The sequence below is a fragment of the Mustelus asterias genome, chromosome 12, assembly GCF_964213995.1.
Source record: "Mustelus asterias chromosome 12, sMusAst1.hap1.1, whole genome shotgun sequence".
Taxonomy (NCBI): Eukaryota; Metazoa; Chordata; class Chondrichthyes; order Carcharhiniformes; family Triakidae; genus Mustelus; species Mustelus asterias.
Window position 1 is genome coordinate 103,444,297 of NC_135812.1, and position 19,286 is coordinate 103,463,582.

Consider the following 19,286-nt stretch of genomic DNA (forward strand, 5'->3'; position numbering starts at 1 on the left):
GAGAAAAAGTACGGAACACAAAGTTAACAGAAACTAGATTATTATTTTGTAAGCTCTCTCACCTGTAAAGAGCGCAGCACTCGTCGAAGACCTTCATAGTCTTTGTCTGAAAGTGGGCTCAGCACAGTCATAGCATCTTCCGTGGACTGACATTGTGGGCAGACATACTCATCAATGAGATCTGCCTCACTCTGTAGTATGCCAACACAGCGCCCATGGTACCAGTTTTGGCAGCGATCACAACCAATGTAAAATCTATGGGATTAAAAAATACAAATACTATTTGCTACTGAACTTTGCAGTTAAAACTATCAATAGTATCAACTAAATAAACCATGGATTAGTCCTTATTTTATCAGATTCTCCTGATGACACCAAATATTAATTGAAAAACTCTGAACCATGCAGACTAGAAGATCCCAGGTTAAATCCCCAGTTTGTGCTGTGCTAACCAACCTTGTAACGTGTGCTACAATTGGCCTCAGAATCCAGACTGACAAGCATCAGTCCAGATTCTCATTCTGCCAGTTATCCATCAGCCTCAGGGTTAGATAACTTGGCATTACTTTTTAATGAAGGCTAACACAAAGGATGGTCACCATATTAGGTACCTTTAAATTCAAGATGCCTATGGGCAGCGAACAATAAGTCAATTGAGAAGGGGAGGGGAGAAGCTCAACTTAAAAAAATCAAATTTGAAATCAATACCTAAATACATGCAAGGATTATGTACAACGTTGAAGGATTGCAGAATCTTAATTCTTGTATTAGGATGTCCTTGATTATAGAGTCATAGAGGTTTACAGCATGGAAACAGGCCCTTCGGCCCAACTTGTCCATGCCACCCTTTTTTTTTAAACCCCTAAACTAATCCCAATTGCCCACATTTGGCCCATATCCCTTTATACTCATGTAACTGTAAATGCTTTTTAAAAGATACAATTGTACCCACCTCTACTACTGCCTCTGGCAGCTCGTTCCAGACACTCACCACCCTTTGAGAGAAAAAATTGCCCCTCTGGACACTTTTGTATCTCTCCCCTCTCACCTTAAACCTATGCCCTCTAGTTTTAGACTCTCCTACCTTTGGGAAAAGATATTGACTACATGATTATAAAAACAATTTCCCCATTATCTTTTTGCTTTTCAACAAAAGATTAAAAATTGCCACAAAGTAATTAGATGTGCATTACTGTCACTGATAGAATTCACAATATTCATTTAACAAATATATATTCTTTGCAACTTTACTTGAGAGAATACTGCTTTTCTTTTGTCAAGTTAAGCTTACAAACCACAACAGAACTTTATTAAAGCAGGAGACATGATATTTGAAACCTGTAAAAATCCATTGCATGTTAGACACAAACCTTCGAAAATCCATCATTCTGAATCCCTCTTACAGAAATTGCATATTTTTTTTTAAAGCCACTGTTCAATAGACTTTAACTTGTTTTATGGAAAGTCAACAGTTTTTTCTTCCTACCTGAATAGCCAATTCTCCCCCACTCCCAAGTAAAATACCTATCTACAAGTTCCCCCAGTATATGAAAGAATATATCCACTCTGCTGCAGCAAGTGGCTCAGACAGTAACAGAAGCACACAGACCAGCAGGATTGATTCCTAGCCTATGCAGTTGACTGATCTTAGCTTGGATAGTGATGACAGTACTCGGAGTTGGTAAGCAGGAGATGGGGGACAGTTAGGGCTCTTAACCCTGACTGTTATTCCTAAAGAAAAGTGTTAGGGTGGACAAGGGCATGTTTAGGTTCGTTGTGATGCCTCACGTGGATCAACAGCCTTCCAACCTTCACTCCCTAAGCTCATAAATGAAGCGTATTTGCTTGGTCAGGTCACCAAAATGTTCCGAGACCCAGTGGGATTGTGCCCGTTAGGAGTCAATGCCTTCAATAAACAAAGAGAAAAGGAGGAAAGAAATTGGTCAGTTTGGTGGTAATCTTAATAGCGGAGTGGAAGAGGCTGCAGAATGTTATATAGCGCATCGATCCTAATTTAAGGGAAAAGGTAAACACTAGAAACACCAAAAACAATGATCTGCAGATGGGAGCTTATCAAAAACTGAGTAGCAGCAAATATTACAAGCAGGTTTAACAGGATTTCATGCAGTCTGCATCACAACTAGCGGGTAAGAAACATCCAAGGAGGCCAACAGTGCATGCCTGTCACTCAAAAGGAAAACGATCACAGGGCAATAAAAAGTCTCTGTTGACGTTTCAGCTTACTGTGATTCGTCGTATGGTGTTCTACAGATACAGTAGAGCTCCTCGCTGCTGCCCTCCTGTGCTCGTTTACACTCATTGCAAATGTACTCATCCATTTTTTTAGCCTCTTTTTCTGTGATACCAACACATTCTCCATGATACCAGTTCGTACAGAGATCACAGCCAATGTAGAACCTGAAAAACGAACACACACATCAGAGTGTGTTTAAGTTTCTCTCTTCCCTCCTATTAGCCACAAACTTTTCATGTAGAAGCAGCCTGGTGGTGCAGCACACTGGTGTCGGGCCAGGGTAGGATGATATGGATTTATTCTCACAGCACTCCACAGAACACCCCTCCAATCTCAGCCAGGCTGTTGGGAGGGAGGCTGGGTGGTGCCATGTCCCTTGCAAGTGAAGGAGGATGGAAAACTGGGGTGAGAGTCAGCTCAGGATGCACTGACACACCCGTTAGTGATCAATAACAGGTGCACTGGAAAATGTCCTGAGTGTGTGCGTGTTTGGGAATGTTGCATGGAATACAGGAGCTGAAAGAGAAAGCAGGAAAAATGGTGTATGCATGAGGAAGCAAATGAAAGAAAGAAAACAAGAGAGAGGAAAGGGTCTTGAGCAATTATAGACCTTTGCCATTTTGGAAATGTGTGCAAGTCCTATCCACAAACTATCCACACAATCACTGAAGCAAGTGGGGTGGTCCTCACTGGTACTTCCCTCCATCTGCCTGCTCAAAAGTGGAAAACCCCTTTAAGGAAGACAAGAATGTTAGCTGCTTAAAATTTGGACTTGGGAGACTTGCCAGAGGAAAGACTGTGAAGATACTGAGCCAGTTAAGCTACAATCCTGAATAAGAGGAGAGGACGTTCTGTCATTTCGCACTCATTTTATTTGCAGCTGTCTTTCTTATTTTGGTGATAATCTTTTCTAAAAGGATTATTCTCATCGCTTCTCAGCCTTTTGGCTAAGATCAAGTGTAGTTTTGGCATCTTGCACTTGGTTGAAGCCATGAGGTTACACTGAGGGTTCATTTGAAGCAATTTTTTTAAAAAGTGGCATCTAGGCCTTTTGGCTAAGACACAAATGAGATCAAGCCTTGGAGAAGGTGCAATGCTTGCTCCAATCAGCTTGAATCATGTAGATCAAGCCCAAGACAGGAAGAGGCTTGCCTGTCTTGTCAGCTTGGATCTGGAATGTCTCACTTGTGGAGACTCTGAATTGGACTTTGATTGGATGCATTGGATATAAACAAAAATAAAAATTATCTTCCTGCACATTGCTTGGCCAGAGGAGTAGCTGAGCAACTTACCCCAATGGCAGTGTCACAAGCCAGCAGCTAGAAAGTCTGATGATAATCAGACTTTCTCCTCCTTTCTGGCCTCTTTTCTCTTCAGGGTGGCAAAACCAAAATTGATAATACCACACTTTAGGAAGTCACTAGTAGAGAGACTGTCCCACAGTTCTAAAGCTTTATCTCATTGCTGTTTTCCAGAATTAAATTTAGGCATAATTTGTTTAAAAATACCTTATAAGCAATAATGGCGGAGAATTAATTGGGCAGTAAAAAAAAACATCCAAGCAAATTCCTACAAGTTTGAATTCTCAACCTCGCTCTTCCTGGGCAGAGATAAATGCCTCCTCACAGAAAGGGAACTGTTGGTACACAACGCTCAAAATATAGACTTGGACCAGTGGGGCATGAACAGCACAGGTTACAGCAGCTTCCTACATGACGTCTTGCCTCGGAAACAGTGTATGCCTTATTTTTTTTGGGGTGGTGGTGAGGCTGAATCAAGAAACAATCACATTAAAACTCAGAAGAGAATTGGATAAAATACTTCAAGCAGGAAAAAACTGGAATATGAAAAAGTGGACAAGTGACTGGATTGCTCTCCGAAAGCGCTGGTACAGACTTGATGGGCTGAATTGCCTTCTTCTGTGCTCTACTACTCTGCAAATGTGATCATAAATAATTCCAATTTCAGTATAGTAGAATATTCTCCCTGTTAACAGGATTAAACATTCATTACCCTCTTCTACCCACTGAAGTTTTACAGAATCAGAAAAGTACAGAAGTGTACATCATGAAATAGCAATGACCATTGCTGCACTAATTCTGAATGAATACAAAACGGGGGATACTGTTTTTAGCCCCAGGGCTGCAACAGGAAAACAGCTAGTGCATTCTCTCAAAAACAACCTGTGCAACTAGGCTAGCTGAATGGTGAACAACCATTTTTCATTATAACCTCATTTTCTAAAATATTAGGTAGTATCAGTGAAACAGAAAATGGTGAAAAATTAACACGATCTATTCAAAGCTGCTGCCTCATAAAATACGTGCAGCACAGGGATGCTGGATATCAACGTACAAAATCACCATTGTGCTGTGGTCCTGCACGTTTGATTCTGCACGTCAAGTTCCTGACATTTGGGAAGAGATACCAAAACGTGGCTTACAGCACAGGAAGTGACTATTCAACTCATCATGTCTACTGGCTCATAGCTGGAACAGTTCAAATCTAATCCCCTGTTCTGCTCTCTTGCCATGTCCCTGTATACTCCCATGCTGCAAATATAAACACTCTTTCCTTAAACTACTGCAACAGCCTGTGCCTCAATTATTCCCTGTGGCAAATCATTCTATAATCTCAACAACTCTGGACAAACAATTTCCTCTCCTTACTTTCTGATAACAATTTCAAATTAATGAGCCTTCTTCACTGACCCCAAATCACTAAGTCATTCAACTTAACAGAGCTGGGGCTACTTATTTATAGAGGCCTGGAAGTGAGTTGGAAGCATGTGGCGGGGGAGACATATGGGAGAGGGAGAAACTGCATCCTCAAACAGATGGGGTGTGGGAAGGGGTTGTTGGAGAAGAAAGGAAAATACAATCCTCTGATAAACACAAAGTAAGACTTGTTCCATTTCTCAGATTAATGGCAATTTTTAGCTCAATGCGTGCTTTCCCTTGCAGCCTTTCAGAAAGAACTCCATTCTGGAGATTCCAGAGAGCTGCACTGTTGGGGACATATTTGGAGATCATGGCCTTATGTACCTGTTAGAGCTGAATGAGCTGCTAAACAGCTGCTTGAAATAATGCATGGAACCGGAGGCAAATGGCCCTTATGGAACTGGGAGAATTTCTTTGATAATAATGAAATACAGATAGAGGAAAACATTTGTCTATTACATACTTTGATTCGTCATAAGGTGTCTTGCAGATACAGTAAAGCTTTGTGTCCTTCTTGGATTCTTTTGAGGTAGTAGAAATCATCTTTTTCTTCTTCACCTTTGCAGGCTCTCTCTCTTCGTCTCGTTTTCGTTTCTGAGTCACCGCGGCTTGTACGGCATTTGTGGCGGCGGCAATGGCTGCAGTCTGGATGGCTGCTGCCTGTGCCTTCTCTTTCTCCTTCCTTAATCTATTCCTGTCTTTTTTCAGCTCCTCCTACAAAAATGAACAAAAGTTTAGTCAACAGCAACAGACTGATGTGATAGCAACTGTGCCAATGTGATCATTTATTCAGAGCCGTGAGCAACTCCACACAATGGAACACTGCTGCAAACTGTACCCTGTGCATCAGATCACAAAAGATAACCCACTGAAAGATTTGATAAACTTGGAACAAAATATAGAACATCATTTTCTCAATTTTACATTTCACCTCCTGGTCTTGCAGCCACAAGACGAAGGACTCCATGGTGCTGGTATCTATGCCCAGAATTCATACTCATCTGCCTTAAAGGATGATCCTGATAAAAATACCTAATCCCACCTTTTCTATTGCAAATGGCTAACTAACTTCTATTTCACCTTCATTTTAACAGAGCCAGGTTTGATGGTGATGACATTGTCTACCAACAGTATTTATTTGCCTCAGTTGGATAAGCTGAATTTAGTTTTAAGTTGAATTGCGGGATGGAGTGTTCCTGGGAAGCAATGCATTCCACTCTTTGGCAAGCAAGGAAAGAACCATCATCCTGTCTAGTCTGAATTGTACCACCATCTGTACAAGGAAAATAAATCCATGCCCTAGGTAATCAACTGTAGAATTGAAGGCAGTTTGAAAAGAAAGGTATTCAAAGAATGAAATAAAATCCTAATGGCAAGAATCTAATGAATTATTACATCAGTTTAAGTAATAACATGTTTAACAAAATTGAAGCCTGTGGAATTAAAGCATGATGTATGACATTGGTTAAAAGACAGAGAATACTAGTGAATGGTTATTTTTTCAGACTGGAAGTAAACAACATTGCCCCCCCCCAGAGGTCAGCATTAGGACCACAGTCGTTTACGATGCATATGAAAAAGCAGGAGTTAGGCAGAGGAAGATGTATAATTTCCAAATCTGCAAATGACACACAAAACTTGGAAACAAAGTGAACAGCAAGGAGGATGGCAGCAGGCTTCAGGGCTAAGGCAAGACTGGTGGAATGGGCAGACACTTAAGTTTAATGCAGAGTGCTGTATTTTGAAAGGAAGAATGAGGAGAGGGAAATGACAACTTTAAAGGGAATGCAGAAACAGAGACCTGTTGGAGAGTGCGATTGGGGAGGTTAATTCACAAAGAAATAATGAAGATGGCAGGACAAGTTGATAAGGCTGTTTCAAAAATAGCAGAAAACGATCAGTGACTTTAAAATAGAGGCATAACGCACAAAAGCAAAGCAGTTATGCTAAGTTTTATGCCTGATCCCTCGTGGCCCTCTGGTTCTTCCAAGTATGTTAAATCTGTGTCGCCTAGTCACCAATCCACCCATCAATAAAACACTAGTTAGGCCTCACCTAAAATATTTTGCCAATGTTGGTTCCATGCTTTCGGAAGGATGTCAAGACCTTGGAGAGGATGCAGAGAACATTTACTAGAAGGGGCTTCAATTACGCGGAAAGTTGAGAAAACTGGAATTGATCTTGGAATGAAGAAAGTGATGGACATTTAATCGAGGTGTTCAAAATGATGAGGGCTTTTGGTAGAGTAAATAAGGAGAAACTATTCCACAGGCACGCGAGTCAGTAACCAGAGACGACAGATCTAACATAATTGGTAGAGCAACCAGGGGAGACGAGGAGAAATGTTTTTACACAATGAGTTATGACCTTGAATATGCTTCTTGATTGAGTGGTGGAAAACAGTTCAATAGCAAGTTATAAGTAATTTTACAAAGGAATTGGATATATACTCGGAAAGGAAAATATTCAACATTATGGGGTAAAGGCAGTGACTAACTGGGATAGCTCCCTCAAAAAGCAAGCAAGCACAGACAGGCATGATGAGGTGAATTGTGCTTTAAGATTTTACAATTCTAAGAAATTCAACCCAAGTTTTAAGCATCTGAAACCATGGAATTGGGCAAAGAATAGCAGTATGTTCTTCTGATTCTTGGCCAACATTTCTCCCTCACATCAGGGAAAAGATTAAAATCATTAATTTCTTTACTGAGGTCTTGTTATGAAAAAAAAAATCACAGGTTCCATTTATGCCATTATAGTGACTGCACTTCAAAGTCATGAGGCGATTTAATATGTTTGCGAAAGATCCAGTAACTTGAAAATTCTTTATTAGAAAATAAATTAACTTGATGCTTATTTGTCACATACCTGCACCTCAATTTGAAGCTCTTTATCTAACAATGCCCTTTTCTTTAGGATCTCAGCCTTCAACTGTTCCTTGTGTTTGAACAACAATGCTGACAGCTTGGTGGCATTCTGTTTACTGCGCTTCTGCTCCACATTCTCATCTCTTTTCCTTTTCTTTGCCGCTTGTTTTTCTTCCTTGTCAATTTTATCCAAAATATACTTCATAACCTGGTTACAGACAATCATTCTGGATCCAAAGAGAGAAAGGAATAACGAAGTTAAAAGGACGTCTAACAAACTTTCCAATGATTTATCTTTTTCTTCCTGAAACATTTTGCAAGTTGGTGTCAATAGCAAAAACACAATTCCTTACAATAATAATCTCTTCCTTCATTACAAACCACCACAAGTTGATGGTTGTGTTCAGAAAACACTACTTTGAATTCTGCCAAATTGACATGCACATCCAGGCTTTTAGTTTGATTAAATTCCTTCTTCAGAAATTCTACTGCAGCGAAAGCATCAAACTTTCTGCTATAGGGGCAGCACTGTGGCACAGTGGTTAGCACTGCTGCACAGTGGTTAGCACTGCTGCACAGTGGTTAGCACTGCTGCACAGTGGTTAGTACTGCTGCACAGTGGTTAGCACTGCTGCCTCAGAGCACCAGAGACCCAGGTTCAATTCTGGCCTCGGGTGACTGTGTGGAGTTTGCACATTCTCCCCGTGTCTGCGTGGGTTTCCTCCGGGTGCTCCGGTTTCCCCAAAGATGTGCGGGTTAGGTTGATTGGCCGTGCTAAATTGTCCCTTAGTGTCAGGGGGATTAGAACTGTAAATATGTGGAGTTACGGGAATGGGACATGGGTGGGATTGTCGTCGGTGCAGGCTCAATGGGCTGAATGGTCTCCTTCTGTACTGTAGGGACTTCCATGAGCAAGAATATTAGCCAAATAATTCTGTGCTGATCTTGCAGTAATAGCTATTGCCTGGGTGGGAAACCTATGCAATCGCAATGAGGCTCCCAATTTCTGACCTTGAAAGTAGCATCAAAATGAATTTATTAATTTCTTAGATATTCCAATTCAAGGTTCTGAGGATAAGTAAACAGAAATTAAACAAGTTATTTACATCTGTGATCTCCCAGGCTACTGCGCTGTGCTGAGATAAATGACCAAGCTGGAGTGAGATGCATGCCATTGGGAGGTAGAGGGACAGCCTTTGCATAGCCCTTGGGAGCCATCATCATAAGCAAGGGGTAAAACCAGGAAATTTCCTGGTCTGCAAATATGATGCATTGGACCAACTGCACCACGAGCTAGTTCTGCAATCAACAGGATGATGGTATTGCAGTTGCAGACGTGACAGCTATTTTTGGATAAAAACTCAATTCGTGGATGTCATAAACTTTTTAAAACAAGGTCTCTGCAGGTTTAGGAATAAAATGCAGAAGGGGAAATCCATTCATTTGAAATGCCACAGAATTCCAAAGGGAATGAAATGGTTCTCCTCTAGTTATTACTTAATGTTTTAAATGATAGACAGCTTCACGTATATTTTATGAGTTCCACTTGCAATGACATCAAGTTTTACGAATGAATGGATTATTTCTCATTATCCAGCATCACTCGTGATGCCAATGCAGGGGGATTTATTCACAAAACAGCTGCCTACAAGTCACAATAACAGAATGTCTAAGTGTACATTCCACTCGTGCATTTATTTCACCAGTGCTTAACATTCACAAATTTCAGCCAGGGCTCACTTTTGCCTTTGAAGCAGAAGGTTGGGGTTCATGTCCCATGCCAGAGACTTGATCACAAATTTCTTGGTTGACACTCCAGTGCCGTACTGAAGGAATGCTGCACCTTTGGAGGCACCATCTCTGAACTCATCACGTTATGTGCAAAAGTGGCTGCTGGGTTTCCAGCATTACAAATGACAGCATTTCAAGATGACAGTAACCCCTTTGAGATGTCCTGTGATTGTGAAAAGTTCTATACAAATCAAATCTTTCAACGAGGTTTCTCAGGCAAAATCAGTGCTTAATATGAACACACAGCTGGCTTGTTCTTAAAAAAACAATTAAAAGCTGCACAAGATAATTACCTGCAGGGGTACATAATGTAATTCAATCTCAGGATTTCAATAAATCTATTGCTGCCGAATTTGAACTCAATCACATGTTTATAAATACAAACACTATGAGGGGGACAGCAGCAGTATAGAAATGCTAATCAAGAGGCCTAGACTAATGCTACAGATACACAAGTTCAAATCATGGCAGATAGGTCAGAGTGACTGCCCTAGACATTACAGTATTTGACTGAATGCCGTATGAAGGAGTCATTGCAAAATAAAAGTCAATGGAAATCAGGATAAAACTCCTCACTGGTTGGTATTCTACCTAGCACAAAGCAAGATCATTGCGGATGTGGGAGATCCATCATCTCAGCACTTGCACATTTCAGCAGGAGATCCTCAGAGTAGTGTCCTAGGCCAAACTATCATCAGGTGCTTCATCAATGAGCTTCTCTCCATCATAAGGTCAGAACTAAAGACACTTGCACAATATTCAGTACCATTCGCAACTCCTCAGGTACAGAAGCAATCCTTACCGATATACATCAAGACCTGGACAGCATTCTGACTTGGGCTGATAAGGAGCAAGTAATATTCACACCACACAAGTACTAGGCAATTATTACCTTCATAGCGAGAGAATTTAACCATCATCCCCTGCCTCCAAAAACATTCAATGGTGTTATCATAGCTGAATCTTACACCATCAACATCCTGGCGGTTACTACTGATCAGGAACTGAAATGAATCAGTCATCTAAGTACTGTGGTTACAAGAGTGGAGTCACAGGCTTGGAATTCTGAGGCGAGTAACTCAATTTCTGGCTCCCCAAGGCTTGTCCATTATCTACAAGGCACAAGTTAGGAATGTGATGGAATACTCTACGCTTGCCTGGGCGAGCGCAGCTCCAACAATACTCAAGATCATCACCATCTTCCAGGGCAAAGTTGCCCATTTGTTTGGCAACCCATCAACCACCTTAAACATTCCCTCCCACCACCACCAACACACAGTGGCAGCAATGTGTAATATAAAGCAGAACTCTTTTGATAGCACCTTCCAAACCTGTAACCTCTACCACCTAGAGGGACAACGGCAGCAGATGGATAGGAACACCATAGGAACTGTATGTTGGCACAGTGGTTAGCACTGCTGACTCACCGCGCCAGGGACCCGGGTTCAATTCCCGGTCTCGGGTCACTGTCTGTATGGCACTTGCATGTTCTCCCCGTGTCTGTGGGGGTTTCCTCCGGGTGCTCCGGTTTCCTCCCACAGTCTGAAAAACGTGCTGGTTAGGTGCATTGACCCGAACAGGCGCCGGAGTGTGGTGACTTGGGGAATTTCACAGTAACTTCATTGCAGCGTTAATGTAAGCCTTATTAGTGACTAATAAATAAACTTTACTTTACCAGCACCTGTAGGTTCCCCTCTAAATCTCTCACACCATCCTGACTTGGAACTAGATCATCATTACTTCAGTTGTTTGATCTAAATTCTTGAGCTTCCTTCCAGACAGAACTGTTGGTCTACATGCAGCAGATGGACCGCAGTGGTCAAAGGCAGCAGCTCACTATCTTCTCAAGGACAATCAGGGATGGGCAACAAATGCTGACCTTGCAAGTAATGCCAACATCCCATGAAAGAATAAACCAAATTAAACCCTTGTCTCAGTAATGATGATCCTGAAACAATCGGATTGTCATAAAAACCTACCTGGTTCACTTGTGTCATTTAGAAAAGAAAATCTGCCAACCTTATCCAGTCTGGCCTACATGTGACTGCACACCCATATAGATATGGTTGACACTTAACTGCCTTCTGAAATGACCTAGAAAGCCAATTAAGGATGGGCAATAAACGCAGGCCTTGCCAATGATGCTCATTTCCTAACGATGAAGAATAAAGAAAAAGTGCCACCTAAAATCGGATAGAACTGTAGCAGCACAAAATGGATTTTTATATTAAAAAATCAAAAGGTAACTTTTTTTGCGCATGTTTAAAATAACACTAAGATAGAAATCCCTGTTATAAATGCTCACTGAGAAATTCCTTTGCAATAGTTGACAAAAGAGGCTGAAACATTATAAAATGTATTAAGTAATTATTAAGGATCGTGGTGAATAATCCACCAGTACATTTTGTTAGATTGAGAGCTGGGTTAATTAAAACACCATGTTAGAGCCAAGTACTTTAATTAGCTGTCTCCTCGACTTCACATGTAAACTTTCTACATCGTTCAAATCCAACCCATTAATACATGGTCCAGGATAAGGCATTTTGTTTCAGATAAACATTTTCGTTCTCATTTATCTCACCTCTTTCTCACGGCAATTAAGAATTTGGCATTTATTTGCAACAAAAGGGAATGTTAAGCTCTTTTACATAAATTATAAGATCCTGTTCTTCATTCCAAGTGTCTTGGCAAAATTGTGTTGGAAGGTTGTGGGGGTGGTTGGGGGAGGTGGGGGTTTGTAATCCAAGGAAGAGTATCCTTTGCTCAAGGAAGAGTAGTTCATTTTTTGGGAATTAAACCGATTTGGACATTTTGCGATTTTTTGCAAAAGTGACAATTCTCTTACCCCACAGGGAGACTCACTTGAATCTGCCTGTCTGCTAGTTTGCCCCAGTGATGTCACTAATTACGACAGTTTGCACAGAAAACAAACACTGAGGACTGCAGCTTTAGATTGCATTAGTCACTCTGGTGCTGCATCATCTTGGAAACTCACAACATGCACCAGGTAATCGGCATTACCTGCCAACCATTGCAACCACACAGCTCCACATCCAGTTCTCAGGCAGAAATTGCAAAGTTGTAGGCTCCAACGTTTTCTATAGAACAAACATCCATCAATAATCTCACAGGAGAGGCCAAACAATGAAATGGGCCTGATTTAAGGACTTACTTGTGGGTAAGATTGAAGTTATTACAAAAATGTCAAACAAAAGTCTCTTCAATCTATGATTATACTTTGTATAGAACAGGAAGGACTGGGAGCAAATATATTTCTTTCCCCTTTAATTAACATTGGCCAGCTGATCAAAACTATCAATTTTAATGAAATATTGAATATATTTACTGATTACAGAATAAAATAAAATGATATAATGCATACGGCAGGGCATAAAAAATATGGTAAAATGTAACATTCAAACTGTGAACATATTAAAAAACAAAAATGCAAGACTGAGGTTGATAGCTTTCTAAGAAGATTAACAAAGAATAGGAAGAAAAAGCAGGTAAATGCAGTTGAAATGAGATCAGCCATGATCGAATAGAATGGCAAAATGGACTCAAGTGGCTGAACAGTCTATCATGCTCCTATACACAACGCCAAACCATTCACACTATAATGTCAAGGTATAGATGGTGATACTGAATTACACTTCTCAAATCTATTTACAATCTCATAGCCCCCCTCCAAATGACTATAGTTCTCTTAGCCAAATATACCTCTGGTTTTCTTCTCGTTCTGCAGGTGACATCATCCTACTCTTTGCTTTCAAGTGCTCAATCACAGCGTTTTGTTTCATTACCACCTTAATCACAAGAAAAAAAAGTTAATGTGCGAAGGTCAACTTTGACAAAAAAATTTTACTAAACACTTTCAAATTGCCGTGATGAGTTAAAAAAAACTCCAGTGATGCGAACAACATGGAGACAAGGAGTGTTGTATGTGTGTTGGTGGTCGTCAGCCAGGGTTGTTTTTGTGGGGCAGGTAGGCAGGAGGAGGAAGATAAAAGTTGGGAACTTTGCTAAAGTAAGGGGACGGGAAAGAAAACTAAAGAGGGAAATTCAATTAGCACGAGTAACATTCAAGTCTACAGAGCAAAACAAATCAGCAGGTATTTTATATCAGATGGGTCACTTCTACGTGGCTACATCTGCAGCAAAATACACTGTTCCACTAAGTTACACTTAGAGCCCCTGATGAAAGGCTGATTCAATTTATAGCGTCACCTAGTCGGTTCATGGGGAAGCAGCACCAAATTCTGATCATCTGATTATGAAGTTTAAGTCTCATTAGTTGTTTTAAAAAAGCCTGTGTTTTCAGTCTGCGATGATGACCTGATTCTCACTTGTTTTAAATGTTTAATTTGAAAATCTCCATGTTGTATGATCAGGCAGACAGTCACTAAGCAGTGCGGTGACACACAGGGAAACCGGCTGTCGTATTGAGCCAGATTATTACATGTGGTAAGGAGTGTACCTAAGAGAGAAGATACATAAATTCCACACATGCTAGACTCATTCAGTTTAAGAATAGGAAGAATAGTCAAGTTAAGTGCTTGCACAACACAGTATTATTGGTTATCCCTAACTTTAGAATGTCCATTTCCTTCCAAGGATGTTTGTTTCAAAGCACCTTTCATAGGGAAATGAAGCACAAACTGGTAAATTGTAGGTTTGTAATTATTATTCTTTACAGGATGAAAGGCACCAGACAAAGGCAGTGAGTGGAGGGAATGATCTTTCTAAAACAAGACATCTCTGTTGCTAATGTGCACCTTCCAAAGGGCACAGGTGCCCTGGAAAAAAAACTGACCAAATAAATTTAAGAATCAGAATTCTGTAAGATGGGCAGAATTCATTTTTAAAAAGCAGGACGTATTATGACATTTTTCTACTTGCCTTGCATCTCAAGTAATGGCTGCAATTCCCAAAAACTTGGCAGCCACACATCTGGCAGATTTTGAAGGAATGGTAGAATGCAATATTTCCTAAGTGGCAACGGTAATCAATGCACAATCTAAAAAAATCTTAACGCACCCAGTAAATAGAGTTATTCTCCACCACAGGAGTTATTACCTGTTTCTGAATAATTTCATTTTGGTTTGCAGTCTGTAGCATGTGCTCTCTCTTAGCTTCTATCTGCAGCTGCTTCTTATGCTGTTGCTGTTCGCGGATTTGCTGGATTCGCTGTAGTTGTTCCTGGACACTGGCTGCTTGCACACTGACCACGTTCTGGATCTGCTGAGCTGCAGTCAGACCTGGTTGCTGAATCTGAACAGGGACCTGGAGTTTGATTTGATGTTGAACTATACCCTGAGGGACCTGAGGCAGTGCCTGGGTCTCAGCGGTCATCTGAGCTGGAACTCGGGGTTGAAGTGGAGGTTGAGGAGCTATTTGTACATGGGTTTGGTGTTGCTGAGGTTGCAGCTGAGGTCGAGGCGGGGACTGTACAGTTAGCTGATTCCCAGTTTGGACAGCAGGAACTTGAGCTTGCGGTGGAGCTTGTACCTGCACAACAGGCTGAGCTTGAGGTGGAGCTTGTACTTGGACAACAGGTTGGGCTTGTGCTAATTGTGTTTGGGCAGGTTGTATTGAGGGTAGCGGCTGAGAGGCAACTGAAGTCTGAACAGAAGGTGGCGGAGGCTGAGATGATGGTTGGATTGGAGCTTGCATTTGTTGTACATGTGTCTGCACCTGTTTCTGTTCTGCTGCAACTGTAAAAGATTAAACAAAATATATATACAGCATCTCACACAAATCACACACATAAGAGACTGGTAATTTCATTAATAAGTAATAAAACCAATGTTCAATTTATATAATAAATTGTAACATTAACTTCTCTAGATCACTAATTTCCTACAGTGTGAAAATATTCACTGTTTTTGTATACATTGTACATGCTCAAATATAATGAGAAGGTAGCTTTCAAGCATTAACTTGGTCCTGAGGGGCATATTTTCATTGTGTGTGTGAGGTCCAAGACTAACATTAATTCACTGATTGCTTGAAAATACAAATTAGTATTTGCAAAATTCCAGCATTTAGAAACTGACTTTTTTTTAAATCCTATTCCCCAGTTGTTTGTTGCCAAGCTTTTAGCCAAAATGTTGTAAATACCTGGTGCTGCTGTTGTTGCAGAAGCTACAGTTGTCGCAGCAGCTGATGCTGTTACTGTTGGCAGAGGTGTGAAGAGAAACCTCTGAATGGTCCCACTTGGCATGGCAGCCTGCATTAACTGTTGTCCTGGCCCAGGAATTACTGATACACCTTGTGGGATAAGTTGAAGCTGTCCAGTTGTTTGTCCCTGCCCTTGAATCACCACAGTTAATCCCTGACCTCCGCTCTACAACAAGGAAAGGATCATGACCATCAATTAGAAAAGTTCTGTCTGTATCTGTACACACCTCTACTTTAGAAAAACCCTCTGTTTGCTATTCTCATCTGAAATTTTACAGGAGGAATTGCAAAGAGACAGTATGAGAGCAATGCTGAATTAACACGAGTACAGATTAAGCCAAAAAAAAAATTAACAGCACCACCCGTTCCCCCATCTAATTTATTGCCAAGTTGAGAGAGAATTTGTGGTGTTATTTCTTCTGGTGAAGGAGCCCGAATTTCAATACACTGTTGCTAAAGAAGCATACACTCCCAAATTTTATGATGCCTGAAGCTGATGAGCACTGAATCTAGCAACATAATGCTTTTGACAATTTCAAAATTATACCCAAATGCATCATCTGGTAGTATGAATTCGAAGAATTCAACTCTCAAGACAGTGCTTTGGAAAATAAAATTATCTGCAAATATTGCCTGTTAAAACTGTTTTTTAGAAATGACAACTTTAAAACAACATGGAACAGTCCACATTTGGGAACATAGGAGCAAGAATAGGTTATCTGGCCTCTCAAGCTTGCTCCGTCATTTACTAGATAATGGCTAATCTTCTACCTTAACAGCAAGCTCCTGCACTATCCTGATAACCCTTGGTATTGAGAAATCAATTGACCTCTGCTTTGCAAATGTCTGCTCCCCCCACCAAAATCCACCCCAAAACCCGGAATTAGTTGAAAGGAAACTTATTAAATGCTGCTCATATGGGTTAGAAGCTACTGGCTAATGGAATGGACAGCATTCAGAGTAAAGTGGATATTTGTAACTCATTAAAACTGTTTTTTTTTTTAAAACTCCAAAACTACGAAGAATTCACGACCAAAACTCCACCACACTTACTTGTCCTTGTGTGAGCTGGGTAAGCTGTGCCATGGTTAACCGGACCTGTCCCTGTTGTGGTCGCTGGGCTGGCTGCTGGCCTTGTGGTGTGGCAGGCCGACTTTGGATAGGTTGCATAGCTGCACTTGGTGCAGTCACCATCTTTTGTGTTGAACTTTGAACCAAATTACCTGTACTTGACACAGTTGTTACTGGTTGTCCACGGATGATCTGAGTGACTACCTGTTGGTTTTGAGCTGGAAGGCAACCAAAGTATCTGCATTAATGTCAGTTATGATTTGCTTTGTCAGTCTTTTGTTATAACAAACATCTGCTTCCAATATTGTTGTTAATGTTATCTAACAATCTAAATCTTCACAAATTTTGTTCAACTCTGAATTAATTTAAATTCCTACATTATATCAGTGACTGTACTTTATTGGTTGTAAAGAGCTTTGAGCCGGTTTATCATTTCTACTTTTAAACGTATTTAATACACAGCTTTGGCTCACAGAGCACAGTGTGTTGACAAACCTGTGACATGTCAAACTACGAAGCTACATCAGAAAGGACAGGAAAATAATTAAATACTTGAGAAATTAAAAAAAGGAAGGGGACTGGAGAAAGGATGAGGGAATTGAATTAAGCGCATAAGTCTTCATAGACCCAGTAAATACACAGTAGACTGGTTGGCTTCCTTCTGTATTGTGACATTCTATGATTCTAATGAGGTGGCAAAGTGTGGATTCCCAAGTCCTTGTCACAGAAGGAGCACCTATTAAACTATAGGGCACAAGTGAATTAAATGGATACATGGACGTTTACCCAAAACAAAATCATGCATGCAATAGTGAGACCATTAAAATTAGTACATCAATGACCAAAGAATAATGAGGTGGGCAAGAGTGCCTTTTGATCACTAATCGATGACCCTTGAGGAAAATGCACAGATATGAATGACACAGAGGATGGATCGAGTTTGGCCAACACGCACCCAAAAGCCAAACAGATGTTGTATAAATCACATCTGAGCAGAGATGTTATTTGTTAAAAGTGGATTAGAAACAGCTACTTGAAGATACACCCATATCAGAGCAGCCGTAGGATTTCATGAAGAACCCAAAGAGGGCTCAAAGCAAATATGTTTTCAAAGAAAAATAGTGAACTCCCAAATCTAGACTCACCCACCCAGATGCCAAGAATATACAAAGGTCGGATAAAGCAACATAAGAAGCTTATAGCAGATGCCAAAGGCTCAATACTGCAGAAAACAGAGGAATAAAGACAGTGCAGGGGTAAAACTAAAAAGAAATTAGGAAAGCAAAGAGCGCGTGAGAAAAATGGTGAGTAAAATCAAGGAAAGCCTCAAAAAATGCTTTCTCAATACATAAAGCATTAGAAAATAGCCAAGGAAAGTTTAGAGCCTGTGAGGGCCAAAAGGCAACTTTGCAGGTGGAGGCGGAAGACTTGGGCATGGTTCTGAAAGAATAAGCAAATCCCAATTCCTGCACAACCTGGATAGGTCAATTGATAGCTAATAGGGTTCTTAATCCCAGAGATATTGTCTCAAGCCCCACATGGGACTCCAGGAAAATTATAAAGCTAATGTCTGTGTGGAAAATTATAAAGCCACACTGTCTGTGTGGAGTTTGCGCGTTCTCCTCGTGTCTGCGTGGGTTTCCTCCGGGTGCTCCGGTTTCCTCCCACAGTCCAAAGATGTGCGGGTTAGGTTGATTGGCCAGGTTAAAAATTGCCCCTTAGAATCCTAAAATCGTAGGTTAGAGGGATTAACGGATAAATATGTGGGGGTAGGGCCTGGGTGGGATTGTGGTCGGTGCAGACTCGATGGGCCGAATGGCTTCCTTCTGCACTGTAGGGTTTCTATGATTCTATGATTCTATGAATTATGAAAACAAAGTTCAAAGAAACAGTTGTGGCTAAGATGACCTACAAGTGAATCAGATGAAGATTGTGGAAGGAGGGAGGGAGGAAAGTCAAGTAGATGGTGCCTACACTGCCACGTTAACCAAGGACTGAACAACTGTTTGTGCCCATTGCTTCTCACGTCTCTAAGACAGTTTTCTTGGAAAGGTGACGACTTCCTAATCCTTCTCTTCTCCCAGCCCCCCCACCAAGTGGGAACAGTGGGCCTGTTTCCTGTGCTGTACTGTTCTTTGTTCTTTGTTCAAGAGGAGAAACTTGTCCGTATATTTTGAAATAAGATGGTGCTGCATTGCAGTGACACGGGATTTCATGCTCATGGTTTGTCACATAGCTTATCTTTCTCATTGTTAATTATTAGTTTGTGTGAAATTTTTAATGAATAAGCAGTGTACCCACAATGAATTTTCAAATAGAAAATAGAATTGGAATTGAAAGTGAAGTAGAGGAGAACCATAAGGCAATCGGAGATCCAGTATTATAAAATGAGGGTGACAAGGC

At 40.8% G+C, this 19,286-nt stretch overlaps 1 protein-coding gene and 1 non-coding gene across 2 annotated transcripts in view; one reads left to right on the forward strand and one right to left on the reverse strand.

Annotated features, from left to right (window-relative positions):
• bptf (bromodomain PHD finger transcription factor) overlaps positions 1–19,286 on the reverse strand; it is a 139,024-nt gene that overhangs the window by 16,234 nt on the left and 103,504 nt on the right. The window contains exons 20-27 of the mRNA XM_078226069.1: positions 16,866–17,101; positions 15,753–15,978; positions 14,709–15,346; positions 13,353–13,438; positions 7,843–8,068; positions 5,438–5,688; positions 2,245–2,418; positions 63–255 (exon numbers count right to left, since the gene is read on the reverse strand). Coding sequence (XP_078082195.1) covers positions 63–255; positions 2,245–2,418; positions 5,438–5,688; positions 7,843–8,068; positions 13,353–13,438; positions 14,709–15,346; positions 15,753–15,978; positions 16,866–17,101 — 2,030 coding nt within the window. The remainder of the gene's footprint in view (positions 1–62; positions 256–2,244; positions 2,419–5,437; positions 5,689–7,842; positions 8,069–13,352; positions 13,439–14,708; positions 15,347–15,752; positions 15,979–16,865; positions 17,102–19,286) is intronic.
• Positions 3,182–3,376, forward strand: LOC144502093 (U2 spliceosomal RNA). The gene has a single exon (XR_013499254.1). It is a non-coding gene; the product is annotated as a U2 spliceosomal RNA (small nuclear RNA).